Source organism: Leiobunum rupestre, chromosome 4 (assembly GCF_980474605.1).
Source record: "Leiobunum rupestre chromosome 4, qqLeiRupe1.1.hap1, whole genome shotgun sequence".
NCBI classification, from domain to species: domain Eukaryota; kingdom Metazoa; phylum Arthropoda; class Arachnida; order Opiliones; family Sclerosomatidae; genus Leiobunum; species Leiobunum rupestre.
Genome location: NC_143387.1, coordinates 72102197 through 72127228, shown reverse-complemented (window position 1 = coordinate 72127228; position 25032 = coordinate 72102197). Strand labels below are relative to the sequence as shown.

Below are 25032 nucleotides of genomic sequence, written 5' to 3'. Positions count from 1 at the left end.
AAAAACGTCACCGGCGTAAGCTTCAATCGCGACTGATTTGATTTTTTAGGGGGAAAGAGATTAACTCTTAGGGCGTGAGAGGGATTGGAAGCAAAGCTAAAAATAGTCTCAACACAGTCATTCTCACAACGCATTATCGATTTTAGTAAAAGCAAGAATAGAGGTTAAGCAAGGTGCTCTAGAAGTTTTAACAACAACGTCGGGACTACCTCGACGTTTGAGGATAAATATTCTTTAAAATCGGTTTAGCGCGCTTTTAGATCGCCGGCTAACGGAATCAAGTACATTGGCAATCGAAATTTAACAAATTGGAAAAATTGCCCACCTTTCGCTAACCCAGGGTACACGAAGAATTAAAAACGTCGTTTGAACAATACTAAAACAAGGGTTATATAAGCTAGGTATGAGTGTTGTCGAAATACAACTATTTGTTTCTTCGTGTGCCCGGTTGTACCGCAAATTTCTCTCTGTATACTCGTACTTATTTCTCCAAATTCGTCTAAATAGTACAAGGCCTAGGAGTACTTCAATTTATATTTACGCTTTTTAACTTGTATGCTGCTAGATAAATAACTCTGTCTCGATTTGTTGAGTTGGATAATTATAATTATCAGTATTTTTATTTAAACACTATAAATATATTACGACGTGTCACGTGAGCTCGACAGAAATATGACGTCGTTTTGAAGGTGTGAAATATTCGACTCCGAAGTACAAACGGGAAAAGGAAAAAAAGTCTTAAAATGTTCATGCGACTCACGCGTTGTTGTTCAATCTTCTAGAGAGCTCTGCTTAATCTCTCTAATGAATTCGGGAATCGGGACTACAGAAATTGTAAACACCAACATCGCGGCAGCGTTGCCAGACGTACGATAATTATCGCACAGTGCGATAATTTAATCAAAATTTTTAGGGCGTACTATAATTTTCATGGCGTACGATATCGTACCATTATTTCGATAATTCTGCCTCAACGTACTATAATGTACGATAATCTTTAGATTTTTTTTAAAAACCTACGAACGATTTATATATTATTAATTTATATAACTTTTCTTCTTAAAAATGAATGATATACATTTTCTGTACGCGTAGTCCTGAGTGTGAGTTTATTGCTCCTAGCTATTACCGCATTTTTTAATACATTTTTAATCATATTCAGTTCAGTTAATTATGATAATAGACATTTTGTTTATTTCCCTGAAATAAAACTCCTGTAGTGCTTTAAAAAATCATCTAAATTCAACGCATTTTTGTATGAATTAAAATTTAGCGCCAAAAAGAAATGTACGATAATTTTCCAGGAAAATAGATAATTTTTTCGCCTAGATACGATAATTTCAGATTTTCGATCTGGTAACGCTGCATCGCGACCAAAGTTCGTCTGCTTTAGATTTGTCGTGACAACTGACAATAGCATGTTCCGGGATTTCGAAGTAGGGTAAGAATGGTAAGGCTATGACGACATTTTACTTCGATTCTGTGGTGACGAATAGTTTGAGGAAAACTAAAGCCCATTGCAACTTTTACCTTTTGGAATTTTTATACTACCATAAGGTCGACCTAACCCCCGAGTTTCAACAAAATCAGTGTGTTACACCTCGGGTAGACTCCTTGCGAGTGCTTTTTGGCTTGTCGTCACAATGAGCGCGTTAGTGCAGCCGTGCCAGACGTGGAAGCAGTGATAATTTGTTATATTAAGTGCGTATTTTTCTCGCTAGAGGAGCTTTATTTTATTTGATATGACGTAAATTTTACGTCACATTATTATTTACACAAACTGACACACTGATGGAAAATAATTATAGATCAGGGTTGCCACAAACTTTCCATTTACAAACTCCCCCCTTTTCTAGGATTTCCTGGTAATGTTAGAATTATCAGGGTTGCTACAATATTTCCTATTGAAATTCCTTGGCTTTTTTAAGGCCAAAATTACTTTTATCAGAAATATGTCATTACTTAAACTTTTATGTTTAGTATGAAAGCTGCTTTAACTAAAACAATTTATTTTATCGTTTATTTATAATATTTTGGATCACCTTGAACCTTCATAAAATTTTCCAAGATAAATTTAAATTCCCTAACGTTTTACAAATTCTTGAAATTTTCCGACTTTTTAGGCTATTTTAAAATTCGCCGACTTTTACCAGGGTTAACGCAATTCCCTGACCATTTTAAGAGATTTTCCCTGACTTTTAAAACCAAAATTAGACCATTTTTAGCTTTATATTTTACTTTTATCAGAAGTTTATAAATTGAAATCAGTCTACATTTCAGTACAAAAGTATTATTGCAATGTTAAAAAAATGCAAAACTTAAAAGGAACTAAATAATAATCATAGAATTTGTCAGATAACTAGAGTTAAATTACCTTCAAAACGTGTCAAGATAAAATTGAAGTCCCTGACTTTTTACAAATTCTTAAAATTATCCGCCTATTTTGAAATTCCTAGACCTTTTTGGCCTATTTCGAAATTCCCCGACTAATACGTCCAATTTAAATTTCCCGACTAATACGTCTAATTTAAATTCCCCGACTAATACGTCCAATTTAAATTCCCCGACTAATACGTCTAATTTAAATTCCCCGACTAATACGTCTAATTTAGATTCCCCGACTAATACGTCTAATTTAAATTCCCCGACTAATACGTCTAATTTAAATTCCCCGACTATTACGACTAATTTAAATTCCCCGACTAATATGTCTAATTTAAATTCCCCGACTTTTCCCTATGGCAACCCTGCTTATGACGTTATAGTTTAAAAGGAAATAAAAGTAAAAAAAATAATAAGAGATAATAAAAAGCAGCAAAGCTCAACCGCACCTTTAATCTCACCGATTATATCACTGTTGACGAGATCACTGACAAAATCACTCAACGAAGAATAAGAGGAACTGGTGCTTCCCGCGCCGTCACTGTCTGAACCACTCTCTTCTAAAATACACACGACATCAACACGCATTAGGAATTTACAGATTAATACACAAGGAATGCCCTCTATAGAGTGACGCCCGATTCCCTTAAATAGCCACGCAGTATAGGCTTGGAAACGGCGTAGTATTGTACGCCACTTCAGTATTGATTTGGGGCGCCATCTACGGCGGTTTTTCGAAAACAGATACTATTAAAATTTCTATTTAAGTATTTTATCTTTTATCCGCACAGTATTACTGAAGTCGTGTATTGTACCGTTACATATTTGACGAGCAGAAGATCCTTTCACGGCGGTTTTTCCATTGGAGGTCAATTTTTAAACACCCGAAGTCTTAACAGATGGCGCCAGCCGTCTAGAAAGTATCTAAAAATCCCGTGTTTCTTTACAACACAGATATTTCCCGAGTTGAACAGTCACATACAATGAGTAGTTTTACATAAAACATCGCTTTAAATAGCGTTGGAAGTTGTTTTTGTAATAAATCATTAAGTATTTATTCCCTTCCCATCAAAAAGATAAATTGGCGCCATCTAGTTTAAATAAATGCATTAAAATCGAACTTCTAATGTCTTCGCCTCTAAATTGTTGTTTCCATGTAAACATTTGTTGTCAGTTAGCCTACATATATTATTATTCCTAATGTGATATTCTATGAATTGCCAGTAAGTTCACGCCCAAGTTACAAGACTACAAGCAGTGGCTCCGCCAGCATTAGGCACGAGTTGGCACGTGCCTACGTGGAAAATTAGAGGGGGCCCCAAATTTATTAAAAAAAGGGGGCCCTATTTTTTCATATTGGTAAATTTTCCGTAGCCGAATTAAAAGAGAAATTGCTGAAAAAATTCAAACTTGTGACTTTCAACTAATGCACATATTTTATGGGTTTATATTTACTCCATTTAAAAAGGATAATACCCATTGTATAATACCAGGGGGTAAGCGCGTAAGCATAAACGCAACGGGTGCCTTACGCGGCCGCCACTTAGCTTGTATATAGTTCTCTTCACTATATTTTGACGACTATTTTGAAATGACCGTCCGTGGCAGAGATGTAGACATGTAGTGTATTTTTTCAAAGAAAAAAAGGGTGACTCACTTTCTCTAAAAATTTTGTTAAGAGTCTACTACCCCCTGGAAGTAGGCTGCCGTAAGCACGCACCCACGAAGCAGGAAAAAAACTATTTCAGGGGCGTGATATTTTAACTATATAAGCCCTGAAATAGTTTTTTTCCTGCTTCGTGGGTGCGTGCTTACAGCAGCATACTTCCAGGGGGTAGTAGGTCAAACTTTGAAGCCCTCTAGCGCTCTTTAAACTCGTCGCAGAGAAACGCTACAAAAACCTGCATACTTCTCAGATCATCCCCTACAACCACCAGAAATTTATGTACTGACCATTGAATCACCCTGTATAGAAGTTGACAAAGTAACTTTGTTAGTTATAGTAGTAGTATAGTTTCAGATGGTTATTCATACCAGCGAAAATAACTAGCTAATGTTTAATGTTTATAATTGTTATTTTTATCTTCTGATATAATAATGCATACATATTTTCTCACAAAGTAAGCGTTATTTACATTTTGGAAAGCATTTCAATTTTTAATGGGCCTTGGCTGTATCACTCGGCGATTTCCAAAGACTAAGAGGAATTCGCCGAGAGTTATTATAGTCTTTAGTCACGTAATAATTTACGTTGTCAATGGCGAAACAGACCATTATTAAAAAACTGCATTAGGTAAATAGGTAGTGTCATACTTATGTTTATTATGTTACTTATGGTTTAAGTAATTATACTAAAAATTGGTGGGCAAGAGGGGGCCCCAAATTGTAGTGCCTACGTGGGAAAAAATCCTGGCGGCGCCACTGACTACAAGGTCCCTAAAATTATATATTACATGAATCCCCCGTATCATTTAATGCTAATTTACTAGACTTAACAATATTCCTAATGTGATATTCTATGAATTCCCAGTAACAGGGTTCGAATAAAATTTCCGGAATTAAATATCCTGACATTTTCAGGTTTTCCATGAACAAATTGCCAAATTTTCCCTAACCATTTTTATAGAATAAATGAATGGTTTGAGGTAAAATTTTGCAAAATATTGATTAGGTATTTTTAATACATCTTCCAAAAATTTATTTGTCTGATTTTTTTTGGGTCATTTTAAAATTCCCTGACTATTCCCTGACCTTTTGGAATCATTTTCAAATTCCCTGACTATTCCCTGACCTTTTGGAATCATTTTCAAATTCCCTGACTTTCTCCTGACCTTTGGTTATCATTTTCAAATTCCCTGACTTTCCCCTGACCTTTGGTTATCATTTTCAAATTCCTTGACCTTTTGGAAACATTTACAAATTCCTTGACCTTTTGGAAACATTTTCAAATTCCTTGACCTTTCCAGGTAGCGAGGGGTCGGACACTTGCCATTATTTTGTACGGGATTTCGTAGATTTTGGCGATTTTATCATTACTTTTTGAAGTGAATTTGGGATTTCAATGTTAATTTACCTTAGAGAGTTAAAAGATTTTGCGATTTTAGACAAAGTGTACGGGATTTTGGTAAATGTCCGACCCATGCCAGGTAGTGTACGAACCCTGAGTAAGTGCACGCCCAATTTGGGATATTTGACAACATTCCTAATGTTATATTCTAGGAATTCCTAGTTAGCAGCTCACGCCCAATTTGCGTGTCTTAACAGTATTCCTCGCGATATTCTACGAATTCCCGCGTTAAAAAATAAGCGAAAAAGAAAAACCGTAGAAAGGTGGAATGACAATTACCTGAGGACAGATCATCTCCTTGACTGCTGGTGGCCAAAGCGTGGGCCAACGAGCTATGCTCGTTCCAGACTTTGAAAAAGATGGGGTCTAGCTGGTGACTAAACCACTTGGCTTTGTCCCCGACGACGGTCGGGTCGAAGACGCCGGTCTGCACGCGCAGGAAAGCGACGTTGGTGGGACAAAGAGACCATTCCGCGAAGAACTCGACGGCTTGCGTTCGAACGAACTTGCTGAGGAAATGCGAAACGCGAGGACGTGACTGTAGAAAACTATTGACTTGAAAGGCTATGACAGGTCGAGGGTAAAGGCGAAGCGTCCGGGTGTGCTCCATGAAGTTGCCCAGCATACTCGGCGAGTTGAAGAACCTGACCATGGCGACCCTAGTCGCAACGTCTACAGAATCCACGTCGTTGCCGTAGATCAACGGGTTGAAGCCGGTGGAGCCGCTCGGGGGAGGAGGCTCCGGTTGGACCATGGCCGCTTGCTCGACCGCGGAAGGCTGGATGCGATCCAGGTTCTTGATGGGCTGAGGGCTCATACTCATCGAAGTCAGAGCCTGTTTTAAATGATTCATCAAGACGTTGCTTTCGGGATCAGTTAAAATAGGGAGCTCTTCCGCCGCTGTCGGTCGGGTTATCTGCAAAAACAAAGTCCTTCACCACTTCGACGTCTCTTCCCTCGGTTGATCACAAGATTCTAACATTTCGGACTATCCGCGGCTGCTTACCTTCAAAATAATCCGTAGCGCGGGGCTGCGTTTAACAACTCAAATCGTCAAATAATCCGATACTTAGATTGCGTTACCGTTCGGTTCGATTGCTTAAATGCTTATTGAACGAAAAAACGCTTAAAGGGCAACGCAAGTGGCCATGTAGGGGGGCGCTTGATTTGGAACTATGTTTTCTTCGACAAGCCGTAAGTTGGTTTTCCAAGGAGGATTTTATACCGCGGTGAAACCCCAAAAAATTTATAGGAATATTGGAAATTCAACAGTCGATTTATAGCAAAATATACTATTATATATATGTATATACATACATATACATATACATATAATAAAGGAAAGCATTGAAGCAGTGGTGCAATTTCGATCTAATTCGCGAATTTTTCGATTTTGCTAGCTCAACACCATCGAACCGAGGATTTTAGGCTTAACTTAATTTATTTATTATGGTGAAAAGAACTGAGTTAGTTTCCGAGAGTTGGACGTTCATATTTTCGTTTTAACAATGTTTTGGTATAAAATTATTGTACAATTGAAAATTTTCAATTATGGAGGTTGAAACACTAGGCCTTGGACGCGGTATATCTCTTCCGCTAGCCTCACACACTTGGCCCTATATCCAGTCTCCCTTAACAATTTCCAAATCATTAAACCCCGACAGAATATTTATCTTTGTTTTATTACATTTTTGTATAAAGGATCCAATTTGTGGGTAAGCTCGAAAACTTGACTTTCCTCGGAATGCATTCATTTTGCTATCGGCTTTCGCTTAAAGGCCGACTATATATTTATTCGGTTTACTTTATTTCTCACTGGTAGTCGGCTGCTTGCATAGCATATCTGTCTTGCAGCGAGCCAGCTTCCAGTGAAAGACAGAGTAAACCGAATAACTATGTAGTCGGCCTTTAAGAACCGCGAGAGGCGCATTTATACAAAATGAACGCGGAAAATATGGTTCTGCTTTTTTACAGATGGAAAGGCTATGGCAGATAGCGCATGCGCAGTCTTTATTTTTATCTTTAAGATAATTTACCCCCTGCATGGCCACTTGCGTTGCCCTTTAATACCCGTTTAAAATGAATTGATAAAAATGGCGGCAAGCAGAAGTGTTTTACGTGCGCGTGACCTTTATGATACATATCAGAAAAACCTGCTCGTAGAACCGATTAATTTGTGACGTCCCAACCGGAAGAAGCCAAAATCATTCAACATCTGTGGCGGTTTTTCTGGTGCATAATCGGGAATGACTCGGAAGGTTGTTGAACGCAGACGCGTTTGGAATCAGAATATAGACTCAATTTAATTCGTCAAATAGAGTAGGTCAATGGGAGGAGCTTAGCACTTAGGGTAAATCCCCACCAGAGGGACTAAATTCGTGTTCCACCAGCTATTATTTATTTTAATTGTAGGAACTTAACACAGAAAATGTAGGAATTTATATTTAAAAAATCTCTTGGAAAAATAGGAACATAAAAACCCTTGTAACTACAGTTAAATACTTTAAAACTTTAATTTTTTTCAATCTCATTTAGCCTAATATTTCTTAAAAAAATTTACTTAAAACTTGTTTCAAAATTGAAATGGGAATTTGTTTTTTCAAAAATAGGATTCCATCAGCCAGGGAGATAAGTGCTAACCCCAGTCCTAGAGATAATATACATTATTATCAAGTAAGAGCCCCGCTAAGTAATTTTTTAAAGATTTCCTATAAGTTTGGGTGTTTAGTACAATTCCCATAAGCGTTTCAGCACCTATCTAATGACAACTTTTTATAATTTTAGGGATTTATAGGTACAATTTTTGAAAAATACGACCATACGGTACAAAAAAAAATAATTAGAAACGTTACCGGCAGAGGAACTTAAATCTTAGAAGCGACATCTATCGAGAATGCTTCAAATTGTTCAGCATTCGCAAGGTTCTCGAAAGATGTCACTTTAGTATTAAACGCCTTTTTAACCTAAAACTTTAAAGCGACATCTATCGAGAATGTTGCCAATTAATGACATATTTTTCTGTAAGCAGCCTCCCGCTTTAGACCCCCTCCACAATAAACACGTCATCAATGATAGCCAACCATAAGTGTATAATATTGTTACATAAGTGTGACACTTCCCATTCTTAACATGCAACAGTGTTACCGAGATCTATTCGCGAGATAGACTGCATTACGGGCTTCGTCGCCGTCTTGCGTGCGTTCGCTAACGCGTCGCTCGCAGCCTTTGATAGCGCCTCGCTAGGGGGAGATTTGCTTCTCGTGATGACGACACTTCGATACTAGCTCTCAATAAAATATTCCATAAATTGACAAACTTAATGAACAATATTATAAACTTATGATCCGACGTGTGTGGGCGGGGTTAAAACCAAAGCTAACGAAGTGTTTTTTTTAAATATAAATGGTGACTTACCTTATTTGAATCTAAATCTACGAGCCAGACATCGTCCGGCAAAGCGAACCACTTCTTAAATAAAAGGAAGCTAGCTGGAACTCCGATGATGTATGGAGTTGGAGCCAAAAGTAGCTGTTTCAAACAATTCAGTTAATCATTCATAGGAAATGATTTGGGCAGTGGCGCCGCTAGGATTGTGTTGCAAAGAGGCCATGAAATTAGTGTATTACTATTTAATTATTTTTAAATTTTGATATTTTTCGCAGTGGCGTAAAAACAATGTACCCCCTTAAAATTAGAAAGGGCGCCAAATTGGTCGAAAAAAGACACCAAAGCCTATCAATGGGGCGAAAAAATTATATTTGTACCCCAGTAAATCCGAAACGTTCCTACGCGCCTGATTTTTCGCGTTCAATTTAAGAAATTACTCATTTTGCAAATGGAAAATGTTATTAGGACATTTCAAGGCCAATTTATTAACACAATGAGGTGGGGTGGCTGAGTGGTTAGCACTTTAGCCTCGCAGCAAGAGGAGTCGGGTTCGATCCCAGCTAGTGGCACTGGGTGAAAATCCGGAACCACTCCTTCTGCGTAGAGTTTGTAAGTTCTCTCCCCACTGGTTAAAAGGGGTTTTCCCCCGAGATCTTCGGTTTCCCCTTCCCATAAAAACTTGCTGAGGTTAACGGTAATAGCTAGTGTAGGGAGCTTTTGGCTCGCGTGGCATGAAGGGCTTGCCACCACCCTCCTACGCATTGTAACCCGGCCACCTGTTACTTGATCACGCACAAGCAACAATGCTTATGTGGTTGAAGGTAGCTCTATTTAATAATTAACATTAACAATGAGGTCATTTTAAGGGAAATTTCCAGGACATATTTAGAGACATTTCGTAGCCATTTTTAGAAACATTCCGTAAATATTGTTAGAGACATTTCGTGGCCATTATTATATTAATTTCGAGGTTATTTTTAGGGCACTTTGTTGCCTTTTTAGGAACATTTCATGGCCACTTTAATATTTATTTTAGGAATTTTAATATTTTTCATTATATTCAAAACATTTTGCAAATGAAGACCACTTTTAGGATATTTCGAGGCTAACTTTAATGAGGTTTTTGATGTCCCTCAAAATCTCAGCCTCCACATAGCGGCGCTACAGATATTGGGTAGAGATATTGAGCTGGCTTACTTGTTCGGCCGAATTCATACAAGTCGGTAGGAGAGGGATGACAGGAAACATATACTCCAGAGGATAGATCATGGTCACGAAGGCCATTACGCTCATGGACAGAGCGTTGTAATCTCGAGATTGAAGCAATAACTTACAAAAAAAAACATCGAAATTATTAATTTTTACCATAAATGTATTCATTTCTACCTTTACAATTTAACGGTATCAACACTTTTTTCCAAAGTGCGAGCTTAGCCCAAATAAAGGATGGTACACTCAATAGGGAAAAATCGTCAGACGCCAGCGCTACAGTGGCGGCATTCCGCAACTTGTCTACTCAAATGAAACTAGGTGAGCTTAGAGCTCATCACGTGACGCGAGAGTAGATATATTTCAAATGTCTCTCACGCGTTGCTATTTGAAAAAGCGCGTTTAAAGTGTTGGTTGCATGAAATTTTAGCTATGGCTAATTAATGATTCATTAGAAAGAGCAAACATTTTATAGCAAGTACAGAAAATGTCATCAAAATCGGTTAAGTGGTCTTTGAATTATTATAAAAAGAAGTCGAAATGGTGGAAAGCGAGTTTTTCGGCGAACTTCCAGACTTTCTCGGCATCCATGACGTCAGAAAATGCGAAGCGTATCAGGGGCTAATTGAAGGTAATACATTTCTTTACATCTGGGATTAAAAGCAGGTTGATTTAACACCCAGGAAAAAGTCCTACGCGGTAGTAATTGAAATAGGCATACACAAGCCTACGTAGTAGAAAAACGATATGAAACCGAAGGCTCCTTGTAAATTCTTTGAGGAATAAAACAAGTATACAGGAGTTGCGGAGAGCTGCGAAATCGGTTTCGTCAGTGACCGTGAACTCGCGCGAGACGGAGGGGTTCAAACGCGACTAGCGCCAACTGCTTACGGAATTTTGCAACTAATCTCATTTTATAGCATTGTTTTCGCGTCATCTGGTTTGTTTTATTCCTCCAAACAAATACGAGTCATTTTGGAAAAAGGCGCAAGGAATTTAAAAATGTTTCAAAACAAACCAGACGACGCGAAAACAAATGATTTAAAATGAGAATAGTTGCAAAATTCCGTATGCAGTTGGCGCGAGTTCACGGTCACTGACGAAACCGATTTCGCAGCTCTCCGCAACTCCTGTATACTGGAGTTATTCCTCCAAGGTAAATTATTCTTAAAACGTCGGGTTGCGCGCGCGTAAAAAAATATTTTTTATTTCGATAATAAGCCTAATATTATGATTAAAAACCTCTGGTTTGAAAACTTCTACAAGTAAACAGAATCCCTCCACTTCAGTTCCTTCTATTTTAGGAATAAAACTACAGCTTTGATTTGCCCCAAATTGCTCGTGCTACGGAGGAGAAAAATTCGCCGAAAATTTAAGGATTTTGGGGAGCGAAAAAGGTCAGTTTCGGACTCAAAGTTAATACACTTAGGCTTGGAAATTTGTTTCGACAGTGACATTTTTGGAAAGAGAACGTCCTGGGCTTCAAAACAAGCCCGCATTCATTCGTTTTTATTACTATCGATTTTTCGTGCAACCAACACTTTAACATTGAGTGTACCGTCCCTTATTTGTTTGTCTAAGCGTATGTAACATAATTACTCGTAATTGTGCCAGAAAGAACTTTTTCACAATGATACCTTGTTGCAAGGATATGACGTAATTGACGTCACTTCCCAGTCTATAACGGTTTATCGTCACCAAAACTAGTTCTGGCGGGGCCGGAAGGAAGTTAAACCCAGTTTTACACGACGTTAGTTCGTATTTTCTTTGGTGATTATGAAACAAGGTCTCATTTAAATGTTTGCCTTGGGTATTAGCCTAGCTGATTATTATTATTATTATTATAATTATTATTATTATTAGATGTTGAACAGAGGCACACTTATGAGTAATTATGTTACATTTGGTCTAAGATATAATAAATCAGAACGAAAAATGTGTGGCATCTTGTTAAAACAGCGTTTGCTTCTCCAAAGTGTCTTCGTGAAATAAAATTATACCTGCTATGAATAGGTGGTTCTACAAAAGATTTTCGCTATAGAGGCTCATGGGAATTCAGTATATTTGAGCAAGGCATCGTCTGCTAAGATCCGGCTGCAGATACTAAGGCCCGCGTATAGACAATTTTAGTTTTAGATATTAACAGCGTTACAAATAGATAAATAAAGGCTAGGGTTGTATTAAAAATATCTTTTTATTTGTTATGTATATTATAAGGTAGTCTGGTTTTAGTTATTTTTTATTTACTAACCTTGAAAGATATAAAATACTCAGCAACAATAAATAATCTTCTATAACAGTTAGAACTTTCACTTTATTGTTAAACTAAACGACAGGTAAGCCTTGTCTTAAATAGCGGACGACACTAAATTATCGGCCAACTTCGAGATTTCATTTTGACCGTAGTGACGCAAACTTACTGAAAACACGTGACCACCGATCTTTTGTAAAAACACCTATTTCTGTCAAAACAAACGATATTTTATAAATACACCACCGCCATCTATGAATTTTTTGTTCAACCATTTAGCAGAATAGTTTTTAAAATCCCGAGCGCTTTGCTAATTAACAGTTGAGCATGACAGTTACCATGACAGGATAGGATCGGATCGGATCGCCTTATTCCAAAATCCTGCGCTTGATATCATGACCTATTCGCGTTCACGAGTTCTTAATACTATCTACAGGATTCATACAATTATTGGAAAACCAATTCGTAGGTTTTTTCCACAGATATTTCCCTGATTTTTCCAGGTGCAGGAACAACCCAATGTTTTAAGACAACCTTAATCAAATCTAAGAATTTATCTTTTCACGAAGAGCCCGGGTTACTCATTTCATGATTGACATTTTAAAAATATACTGATGTTAATTTAAACCCTTTTGGTTAGCTTTCTGAACCCTCATAAATTTCCCTGACAATATAATTGTCTGATATTTCCCTGTCCATATAATTGCCTTATATTTCCCTGACCATATAATTGTCTGATATTTCCTTGACCATATAATTGCCTGGTATTTCTCTCAGTTTTCTCTGACCATATAATTGCCTGATATTTCCTTGACCATATAATTGCCTGATATTTCCTTGACCATATAATTGCCTGATATTTCCCTGACCATATAATTGCCTGATATTTTCAGGTTTTCCAAGTCTGTACGAACCCTGTATCTAATAAGAGAATTGTTAACGTAGAAAACAAGTAACTAACCTTGTGTTCTAATAAAATACACGTTAAGACCTTCATGCAGGTATCCACTCCTAAAAGCTCTAAAGGCAAATGCAAAGGGAAATCCACCAGGGAGAAACGAGTGTGATCTGGCAGGGCGAACGTCAAGGGCGGTTGGAGGTCCCTCGTCAGCACTTCCACCTCGACCCGGGTCTTGCCCGGCACGGGAACGGGGGCACTCAGAAGCCTCAGGATCCACGTTTCGATCTCTTTGACGTCGTGCAACAGGCCCGGAGGCGTCGAGTCGGTGACCTTGCCCAACAACACCGACCACACACTTTCCCTTAAGCCAAAACCACCTCGTCCATTAGTTCACTCGGTGATGGACACCAATGTATTAAGTTGGGAAATTATATTAGTGTACACTTGGAATGCCGAGGGAAGCCGGTGCAAATTATTCGGCCCGTGCAGTGCCCGGTTTGAATCAAGAGGTATTCTTCGCGAAAAAGTACATCTATCTCTAGTAATAACTGCTCTAGCCTTTTGGTTTAAATTGATTTAATCTGTTAATTTTATCTAACTTATCCGCCTTTTTATATCCTAGCTTATTTTTAACTTGGGGCAAATTAAGCCATACGTAGAAAATATTCTTAAAAAGAGCTGCAGAACGGTTTTCTACCTTGGGTTGTCTGCTAAATACATCTACATCATAATCTCATACTAGGGTCTGATATAAGTGTGGCTTGAAGGGCTTGCCACCACCCTCTTACGCAGTTTAACCCGGTCCCCGGTAATTGGCTTCACCAAGAATGTATTGAAGTTACTAAGAATATTGGACTACAGGATTCTGATTCCCATCCCCGCAGCCTTTGTAACTTAAATTCGTCCGCTTTCCCATTCAAGTTTGCTATAAGGTATGACTTTGAATGCCCCTTAAATGCAGACGAACTTTCTCCACAAAAGCTGTGAGGATGGTACCAGGGGTTAATGCTATCCTCAAATATTCTTAGTAACTTCAATACATTCTTGGCTTCACAGCCGTTTTCTTTTTCCAACCCTGAAGGGTGCATTGTTTAGCAAGGCGCAATGCAGCGTCGGACATTCCGAATGTATACACTTAAATAATTTCCCGGTGAATGAGAGAGATTGTTTGAAAGCACCTATTTTGATTGGTGCTACTGCCTAAGCGTCTCCGGTCGTTGGCGGCTTCGACGAGTCTCCGCAAAATGTAAAGACATTCGCGGATGGTGGAAAAGAATGGGTGGTGACTGATGATACAAAATGATGTGAGTGAGTGACTTTTTACCCTCTGATGCCTAAGCGTAACGAAAAAGTTCATATATTGTTCATTAGTACGTATTCTTGCATACAGCGGTAAGAATCTACTTAGGTTACTGAGAACGTAAGGGTCGTATATGTAGAAGCAAGTAGTACTTTCGTATGTTAGGCTATAAATCGCAATGAAACAGTAGCGCCATCTGTCTGGAACGCGATCATTGGGAAATTACTAAATATTTGTGGTGAATTGAATTAATAAAATCGTTGGATCCAATTAAAATAAAATCGTTGGATCAAATTAAAATAAAATCGTTGGATCAAATTAAAATAAAATCGTTGGATCAAATTAAAATAAAATCGTTGGATCAAATTAAAATTAAATCGTTGGATTAAATTAAAATTAAATCGTTGGATTAAATTAAAATTAAATCGTTGGATTGAATTAAAATTAAACATTAGATTAAATTAAAATTAAATCATTACAATAAGATTTAATTAAATTAGCATCCATTAAGTTATTAGATTAAATTAAAATTAAATTATTAGATTAAATTAAAATTAAATTATTAGATTAAATTAAAATTGAATAATTAGATTAAATTAAAATTAAATCCTTACAATAAGTTTTAATTAAATTAGCATCCATTAAGTTATTAGATTAAATTAACATTAAATTATTAGATTAAATTAAAATTAAATTATTAGATTAAATTAAAATTAAATTATTAGATTAAATTAAAATTGAATAATTAGATTAAATTAAAATTGAATAATTAGATTAAATTAAAATTAAATTATTAGATTAAATTAAAATTAAATTATTAGATTAAATTAAAATTGAATAATTAGATTAAATTAAAATTGAATAATTAGATTAAATTAAAATTAAATTATTAGATTAAATTAAAATTAAATTATTAGATTAAATTAAAATTGAATAATTAGATTAAATTAAAATTAAATTATTAGATTAAATTAAAATTAAATTATTAGATTAAATTAAAATTACATTATTAGATTAAAATTAAAATTAAATTATTAGATTAAATTAAAATTAAATTATTATATTTAATTAAAATTAAATAATTAGATTTAATTAAAATTAAACCATTACAATAAGTTTTAATTAAATTAGCATCATTTAAATCATTAGATTAGATTAGCATCCATTAAATTAAGAGTGTAATCGAACCTTTAGGTAGCAACTAAGAAAAACAATACACCTCGTGTTCTTATGACTGATACTAAATGGCGCTGAACAATTGGGAAAATGAAGGGTTTCTGTTTGTGAAAGGGCAGGAGTTCATTTTTGCAAGGAGACTGCTAAACTAGGAATTGCGCGAGAGCGATTTACGTCAGAAGATGTCGAGTTGTCGCTTCCCCCTGTTTTCGCATCCCCCCTCCTTCTTTCTCGGCAACTTGTGACGCCATGAGCGCCTTTCATCCCACCCCCAAAGTTTCTCCACAAACACCCACGCGCCCGCCATAAGTCAACCTTCTAACACTATTCTACGAACCTTGACGCTATTTGGACTGAATGTTAGATTCGGAACTTCTCAGTAACCTAAATACGTTCTACCTGTAATCTAAGGTAGTACTTTCTTGAGGGAAGGGAAGTTATTTTATTCCTGTGGGGTCTCTGGGGACAGATAATCCCATACCCGCGGGGTCTCTGGGGACAGTTAATCCCACACCCGCGGGGTCTCTGGGGACAGTTAATCCCACACCCGCGGGGTCTCTGGGGACAGTTAATCCCACACCCGCGGGGTCTCTGGGGACAGTTAATCCCACACCCGCGGGGTCTCTGGGGACAGTTAATCCCACACCCGCGGGGTCTCTGGGGACAGTTAATCCCACACCCGCGGGGTCTCTGGGGACAGTCCCATACCCGCGGGGTCTCTGGGGACAGTTAATCCCACACCCGCGGGGTCTCTGCGGGCAGTTAATCCCATACCCGCGGGGTCTCTGCGGGCAGTTAATCCCATACCCGCGGGGTCTCTGGGGACAGTTAATCCCACACCCGCGGGGTCTCTGGGGACAGTTAATCCCACACCCGCGGGGTCTCTGGGGACAGTTAATCCCACACCCGCGGGGTCTCTGGGGACAGTTAATCCCACACCCGCGGGGTCTCTGGGGACAGTTAATCCCACACCCGCGGGGTCTCTGGGGACAGTCCCATACCCGCGGGGTCTCTGGGGACAGTTAATCCCATACCCGCGGGGTCTCTGGGGACAGTTAATCCCACACCCGCGGGGTCTCTGGGGACAGTTAATCCCACACCCGCGGGGTCTCTGGGGACAGATAATCCCATACCCGCGGGGTCTCTGGGGACAGATAATCCCACAATGAATCATTTACCTGTGGGGTCTGGGGGAAGGAGGCCCGGACTCGTTGTCGGAGTCCTTGTTAGCGGTGTTGGCGAAGAGGTGTTGAGCGTCGTTCCCTGTCGTCGAGCCGGAGTCGGAGTCGCCGGTCTTCTTTCGCGTCAAGGCGGGATGGCCGTCGTTGCTCCTCTTCTGCCTGAGGCTGTTGTGTCGCGACCTTTTGTCGATGGGCCGGTAGAAATTGACGCAAATGCCGAATCGAGTCCTGCTGGTGTCTTTCTCCGTCAGCGAGAACACGAACGAGTTGGACTCCCTCAAACTGACGCGCTTGGGGCCGGCGCTGACGCAGCCTTCCGGTTGGCAGAAGAACACGACGTCGGGGGGGAGGGGGAAATCCTTGTGGTCCTCGGCCGGGTAGCGCCGCAGCATTTCCGGGTTCTGGATGGCATTTCGACTGTGTTGCCGGGCGCCCACCAACACGAAATAGTCTAGTAGGCGAGGACAGAAGTATTTCTTAGTCGATTCAGACATGCTGAGAGACTGTCACTTTGAGATAAGTCAACATCAACAACAACATGTCTTTATATCGGAGTCGCACGCGCGCGTCGTAACCACTATCTGTGGATCAGACGTTGGCAAGGCGTGCTGAGCTTAAGCGACGCGACGGCCCGGCTGCGCGAAACGGCGAAACTATCGAGACGGTCCCGATTGGCGTTCCATTCCAATTTTATTATTGCCTCCATGCTTCACGATGATCACTTTTTCAAGAACTCGAGGATTCGCACGATGACGGGAAATACGCCGCTCTAATTTATGGATCTGCGAAAGAAAAAACACAATTTAAAAATTATGTAGGTTTATTTTCCGCGTAACGTGACCAAGATCTTTTTATAGAAACGTCAGCGTACTCCCACGTTCGTCTATTATTGGTTTCTTTTCGCTTGTTCTCGGACTAACAGAGTTCGTACCAAATTTACGGAATTAAATTCCCTGACATTTCCAGGTTTTCCCTGACCAAATTGCCAAATTTTTCCGGACCATTTTTGTAGAATAAATGAATGTTTTGAGGTAAAATATTGAAAAATATTGATTATGTATTTTTAATACATCTTTGCCTGATTTTTTTGGGTCCTACGCATTGTATAACCTGACCACCCGATTTAAAGGCTTTAAAAGTCGCTTGATGACTTAGGCCTAAGGTGGTGCCTTGGGTATTAGCCTAGTTGATTATTATTATTTATATTATTAGTATTAGGGCTACTCTTTTAACTCCTCCTGAAAAGGAGGTTTAAAGAGAGTAATTCGGATTTTATCGTCTGCCCGAATTTATCTGCTAAAAAGGCCATAGGCAGCCATTTTGGAAAAACGTTTTTACCCGACTCTAACTACTTGCCTCCACAAAATCGGAGTAAATGAAGTCATAGGGTTACTTTCTTACCCTACTCCGAAATCCCAGAACAAGCGAAAAGAAGCCATCCAGTTTCAGGAAGTTGAAAAAAAATCTGCCTCTGCTCAATTGCGCTATCTATTATTATAATATCTAGTATCAAATAAATAAATAATACAAAAAATATTTTATGGTACCAATATATAAATTGCTTATTTATTATCAAGAATGTCGTTATTTATACTTGGCTCCCAATATCCAGCATGCTGTAATAGTAAGCTCTTTTGCCGCCGGGGGAACATTCAACACAGCCTTTCTACCGACCGTAGAAATAGCTCCATTTTTGATAACACAGGGTTGCCACCAAATTCTCAGATGCCAATTCACTGACTATTCCCTGTTTTCCCTGACTTTGTAAGGCCAAAATTAGACAGTTCTTAACTTTTACATTTATCAGAAGTTAATAAATTTAATCAACGTATATTTCAGTAAAACCTTTCAACGATCTAAATAATAATAGCAGTATTTGCCATAGATCTAGAGTAACCCGGCCACCTGAATTAATAGCTTTAAAAGTCGCTTGATGATTTAGGCCTAAGGTGGTGCCTTGGGTATTAGCCTAGTTGATTACTATTACATTATTATTAATAAAATTACCTGAAAAAAGTGTCAAGATTAAACTGAACTGCCTGACTTTTTACTAATTCTTAAAATTCCCCGACCTTTCCCTGACTTTTTAGGCCTTTTTAAAATATTCCCTGACTTTTTCCCTGACGTGTGGCAACCCTGTAACTTATAATACAGTCTACCAGGAGTAAATAGGCGGAGTAGGCAACATTTTTGAGAGCCGGGCACTTTTCAAGAATTTTCCCGCCTTTTTTCTCTCTCCTTTCTTGAGTTTCTACGCGGATGAATACAACCAGAGAGGGAACTAGAATGTACAACGCACCGAGCCAGTAAAACGCGTCTAAGCGCCGTAAATGGTCCCTAGCTCTAGCGGGCGTTTCGGTCTTGGGTTAAGGCTTATTCTCGGTAATATTTTCATTTTTCGTAACGCAAAAACGTTTAATTTGGAATGCTTGGAGCAAATATGAAGTATGTACAGTCCCGGACAAAAGTTCTGGGCCGTTTAGTTTTGGTTGCCATTTTTGTGTAGTTTGAACTAGAAATTTCAGTGATAGCTTTTTGGAAAGAACAACGTCGTGAGTATACAAATCTTTAAATATATTTGCGGTAACGAATATGGCGCCAAAATGAAACCGGAAGTGGTCACACCCCTCGAAGTCAAATTCTCATAACTCTCCAGCAACGTTTCTAGAAGGGTTGCTTTATACGCGAGAGATAAGTGAGTCTGTATACCGATAAGGGGGCACCTGCGGGCGGGTGAAACGGGCCCCTATAGGGGCCCCCTTTTGCGGCAATATTCGGCGGGGTCAAAAGGTTAGCTGATTTACGAGGTCAATAGGTTATCTGCCCCTATGGACACGATGCAAACAGCCGTTAAATAGGTGTGAAACGGACCCCCTATAGGGGCCCCATTTTGCGTACATTTTCGGCGGGGGTCAAAAGGTTAGCTGATTTACGATGTTAGGTCAATGGGTTATCTGCCCCTATGGACACGATGCAAACAGCCGTTAAATAGGTGTGAAACAGGCCCCTGTAGGGGCCCCCATTTTGCGTACATTTTCGGCGGGGTTAAAAGGTTAGATGATTTACGATGTTACCCTCATAAAACCTAACCCTGGGTCAATAGGTTATCTGCCCCTATGGACACGATGCAAACAGCCGTTAAATAAGGGTGAAACAGACCCCTGTAGGGGCCCCCATTTTGCGGCAATATTCGGCAGGTCAATAGGTTAGATGATTTACGAGGTTAGGTCAATAGGTTATCTGCCCCTATGGTGGTGACACGATGTTATGCAAACAGCCTGCCCGTCATAGTTAATAGCTGGAGGCACCCCATTTTAGGTCAAAAGGTTAGCTGATTTACGAGGTTGATTTACGATGTTATAACCCATAAAACCCAGGTGCTAACCCATTATAGGTCAATAGGTTATCTGCCCCTATGGTGGTGACACGATGTTATGCAAACAGCCTACCCGTCATAGTTAATGTCGGGCACAATTCGAGTTGGTTTTCGCCGACAAACACTTTCGGGCCCCTAAGGGTAGCGTAAAATAGCGGGCGGTCATCGGTAAAAGTGTTTTGGAAAAAAAGAGCAGAGTGTATACAAATTATAAGGTTTTATTTATACATTCAAAGTTACAGTACATTAAGCGGATGAAAACGTTTAAAGATAAAACAATTTATTTTTAATATATTTATGGCTGGTAGATACCATATTAAACAAATTGTAAAAGTTAAATACACAAAACATATTTTGGTTGGCCACTGTTTCTTTAAAATCGTCAATAATTTTAAATGCTGTTACGTAATTGGACGCGTAGCGGACAACGGTATCATACCTTTCATGTTCATCCGATAGAAATAAATTGTTGGGTGCACATGGTTCTTTATACAATATTTCGTAAATTTTACGATAATTATCGGTTATAACGTAACCCATTAATTCAAAGAGTTTTTGGTTCACTTTAAGGAGTTGAATGTGCGAATTAATGAAATATTTGAGTCTGTCCAATTCTCGAGTTTCCGGCGCTTTGATTACGACCGACGCTTCGGATATCGTACTTTGCAAGGTTAATTCTTTTTGGTCAGACATGGCGGCGGTCACTAGCGCATCAGATAGCGGGAACGGTGATCGAAAGGGCAACAGTTGGGGATCATTTATTTGGTCCCAGTGGCCGTATAAATCATCCCAGGCGCGCGAAGACATTTCAAAGACCTGGTGTGTGATTTTATTGCATAGAGCTACAGATATATCGAGCTCAGACGTAAAACCCGTAGTAACGAAAAGCTCGGATGAAAGTGAATACCGAGGGTTAACTTTCCGCTGAGTCGGATCAAATTTAGACATTTTAGTAGGCGCTGGAACGTTATCTACACAGCTTCGTTTAGACATGATGCTCGAGAAACGGTTTGTAGTGTACTGCCGATGGATGACGGGGATGAATCCCTTATATAGCGATAATAATTTGATGACGTAATCAGGATGATGTAATGGGTTGACTCAATGACTCACGCGATTAGTCAAATTTTGCGGTGTTATGTGTATAGCGACGGCCATATTGGTAAACCAAAGAGATAGAAATTCTACAAGTCCCATTAAAAGTAAAATCAACGCGATTAGTAATGCGTTTTTAGGATTGTTCGCGATAAGGCGAGTAACGGGAAAGGCGGGATCGTTCCTATTCGGTAGGGCTGGTGGAATCATCTGACATGATGTTATGCAAAAAGCCAGTAGCTATAAACCCGAGTAATGGGCCCCCTACGGCATCTGTCAAACACTTTTTTCCACGTGCGAGTGGTGTTATGAAATAAATCCAAATAGTTCAATGGGTCGAGCCTTTTGTGTATCTATTCATAACTATTTTCACCGACAAACACTTTCCCCGTGTAACATTATTTTCAAACACTTTTACGATGCGCAAAGCTATCCGTCTTACGGAATATCGGCCCTAAGGGGTAAAGGGTAGATAGAGGATGGCCCTTGCCCCCAGCGCGTAAAATAGACACAGCGGGTGTCCCCTCTCGCTATCTAAAAGTGTCGTTTTTACATCAGGTGTGGATTCTTCGCGCTAAAATGGTTATAACAAACGATTGTTCCCACCAAAAATGTAAAATCCATCTCCGCTGTTCTCGGATGAGGACGTAGCCATTTAAGTTTTTATCAATTTTTATATTTTTAGCTTGGCGATGTATTCCAAAATTAAATGGTAACCACGTATGCGTTACAATTTCAAGATGCAAGATACTCGAGAATGGTAAAATAGTCTATATTTAAAGTTAAAATGCGAAAACTATATTTGTATAGTCGAAATTTATTTTAACGTATTAAAATAAAAATTCATCTTTCTGACAAGAGTCTTACCCATCATACATACACCATCTAATCTGGAATCTATGTTTAACAATTGGAGGAATTCGTGTTTACGATAGGCTCTTTTTTAACGTAACTTAGTACATTAATTGAGTATTTTGAAATATTTTAATATCGGAATTTTTTTTGATGTATTAAAAGTAGAGTTAAGATGCTTTTATAGTATTTTCTATGTATTAGCATATCTGAACTTGCGGTTCAATTTTGGGTACATGGACCACTTACACGCTAATGATATTCAAATTAAGTTTAAAAATATTTCCATTTGAACGAGTCCCTCTTTTTATATCAGCAAAGTACTGAACGATTCTATCTTATGGATTTAAATAGTTCTAACAATAGTACAACTACAACATTTGAGAAAGACACTTTTCCCCATTGTGAAAGTGGAATACAAAATAAGAATCACTTCAATTTAAAACGCACTTTAAATTTAAGTATAGACTATTTTACCATTCTCGAGTAACTCTTCTTTAAAAGCTGAAGAAATATTAGAAACGACATCAGTGATCAATTAATTGTTTCCGAGTATGACAGACGATTTTTGATATTAAAGAGTCATTTTTCAAAAGTAAGATTGTTTTCGGTTATTTTTTTTTAAAGCTAGCTTAGAAATCACATTATTTTTATATATAATTATTTAGTTGTAATGTTAATTCTTAATTACTGGTAGCCTTCACTAGAAACTATTATAAGAATTATATATGAATTTATAACCAAGCGTGTATTTACCACTAGTGAATGCAATATCAGTCGAAGAATTGAAGAAAGACGGAATCACGTCATTATTAAGAACTGGTGACTACTTCTGTATATATTGTGACGGTTCAGTTTTTCATGTTCCAACTGTCGGACGGCTAGCATGGTACTGTGACGGATACTCAATCTGTTTGAAGTACCGTAAAGCTGTTTATTTCCAATCAAAAAGAATTCTAAGTATAAGAATTCCTCCAGGTGTATTAAACGCGTTACCACGCATATATTTGTGTTTAAATTGTGATATGTTGGGCACTAAGAGAGCAGCCAATTTGTCATATTGCGAAGTAACTGGTGGATGTTGTGTATTTCCAAAAATTAAAAAATAATAATAGTATGTGTGTGTTTTTCTATTATTTTTCCACCTATATTTGGCGTATTGAAAGCTATTTTAACGTATTGAACGTAGAGTCAGGGGTTTTTATAGTATTTTACTACCTATATTTACATTTTGGAAAGCTATTTAAACGTATTGAGCGTACAGAGTATTTTGCATTATTTATAAAGGGTAATTATTGTAGAAAATAAAAGATATTTTAATTAAAACATTTCGGTGATCTATTCCAAAATTAAATGGCACCCCTGTATGCGTAACAATTTCAATATGCAAGATACTCGAGAATGGTAAAATAGTCTATATTTAAAGTTAAAATGCGAAAACTATATTTGTAGTGTTCAATTTAAAAGAAAATTACTTCAGCTTTTAAATAAGATTTTTTTTCTGTATCTACCCTATATCATTTACATATTATTTTTTTTATTCTAATTTAACCATAACTTTAAAAACGTTGCACGTCTGAATAGCTGTGTAGAGTACTATTAACAGAGATAAATATTTCTGGGTTCAGTTAATGTGATGATTCGAGCGAAAAATTTGCATATGTTAAAGTTATTGGATTGAAGGAAACTTCAGTGTTTTCAGAGTGATAATTAAGGGAAGTTGCATTACAATATAGTTGAAAATTATCTTTTTAAGTCTGTGTCCACCCATTGATTATATTAGGAAGTGAAAAAATTTCATTTAGCAAGCTTTTCTTCAATTTCGGTATCCACCCTGTATCATTTAAAAGCTCAAGCATTGTTTTTATCAAGTTAATTTCAAAAATATCTTAAAACAAGCTTCCCTAAGTCTGACTAGCTCTGTAGGGTAATAATAAAATAGCTAAATATTTTTTGGGTTTAATACTTGTGATGCTTAGTGAAAATTTTCCATATATTACAGTATTAGGTTGGCTAATTATTTTTTTCACCTGCTACCATTCTCAACGAGTGAACATAGAATAACAAAGATAATTGTCCAATATATTTAAAGCCAACTTTCCTTACATTTCACTATGAAAACACTGAAGCTTCTTTCAATGCGATAACTTTATTACATGCATTTTTTTTCCAGAATTACAATTATTGAATCGAAAAAAATATGGAACCACCCTAGAATTAACCAACACAGGTATTCAGAAGAGATGGTGTTCAATTTAAAAAAAAATACTTTTTTTGGATCCACCCTATATCAGTTATATAAAACCTGAAATTATTTATTTTTTTGAATTCTAATTTAACCATCACTTTAAAAACGGTAACTTCCCTTAAATTTCAAACTGAAAACACTAAAGTTTCATGCAATCCAATAACTTTGACTTTTGAAATTTTTTCACTCAGAATTATCACATTAAATGGGAGCCACTCTGTATCGTAAAATTAAAAGCTCAAGCAATATTTTTTCCAAATTCATTTTTAACTTATCTTAAAACACGCTTCCCTAAGTCTGACTAGCTCTGTAGGTTAATAATAAAATAGCTAAATATTTTTTGGATTCAATAATTTTGATTCTGAGTGAAATATTTGCATATATTACAGTATTAGTTTGACTAATTAATTTTTTTTTCATCTGCTACCATACTCAATGGGTGAACATAGAATAATAAAGGTAATTTTCCAATATATTTAAAGCCAACTTCCCTTACATTTCACTATGAAAACACTGAAGCTTCTTTCAATGCGATAACTTTATTACATGCATTTTTTTTCCAGGATCCACCCTATATCAGTTATAAAAAACCTGAAATTATTTATTT

General features: G+C 37.8%; 1 protein-coding gene across 4 annotated transcripts in view; it reads right to left on the bottom strand.

Annotated features, from left to right (window-relative positions):
• Window positions 1-25032, bottom strand: part of Rab3-GEF (Rab3 GDP-GTP exchange factor) — an 81459-nt gene that overhangs the window by 25298 nt on the left and 31129 nt on the right. For all 4 annotated transcript variants that reach the window (XM_090174167.1, XM_090174168.1, XM_090174170.1 and 1 more), the window contains exons 2-8: window positions 16852-17636; window positions 14376-14531; window positions 13258-13558; window positions 10034-10165; window positions 8864-8977; window positions 5729-6365; window positions 2832-2942 (exon numbers count right to left, since the gene is read on the bottom strand). In XM_090174167.1, coding sequence (XP_090030293.1) covers window positions 2832-2942; window positions 5729-6365; window positions 8864-8977; window positions 10034-10165; window positions 13258-13558; window positions 14376-14531; window positions 16852-17348 — 1948 coding nt within the window. In that variant the 5' untranslated portion in view covers window positions 17349-17636. The remainder of the gene's footprint in view (window positions 1-2831; window positions 2943-5728; window positions 6366-8863; window positions 8978-10033; window positions 10166-13257; window positions 13559-14375; window positions 14532-16851; window positions 17637-25032) is intronic.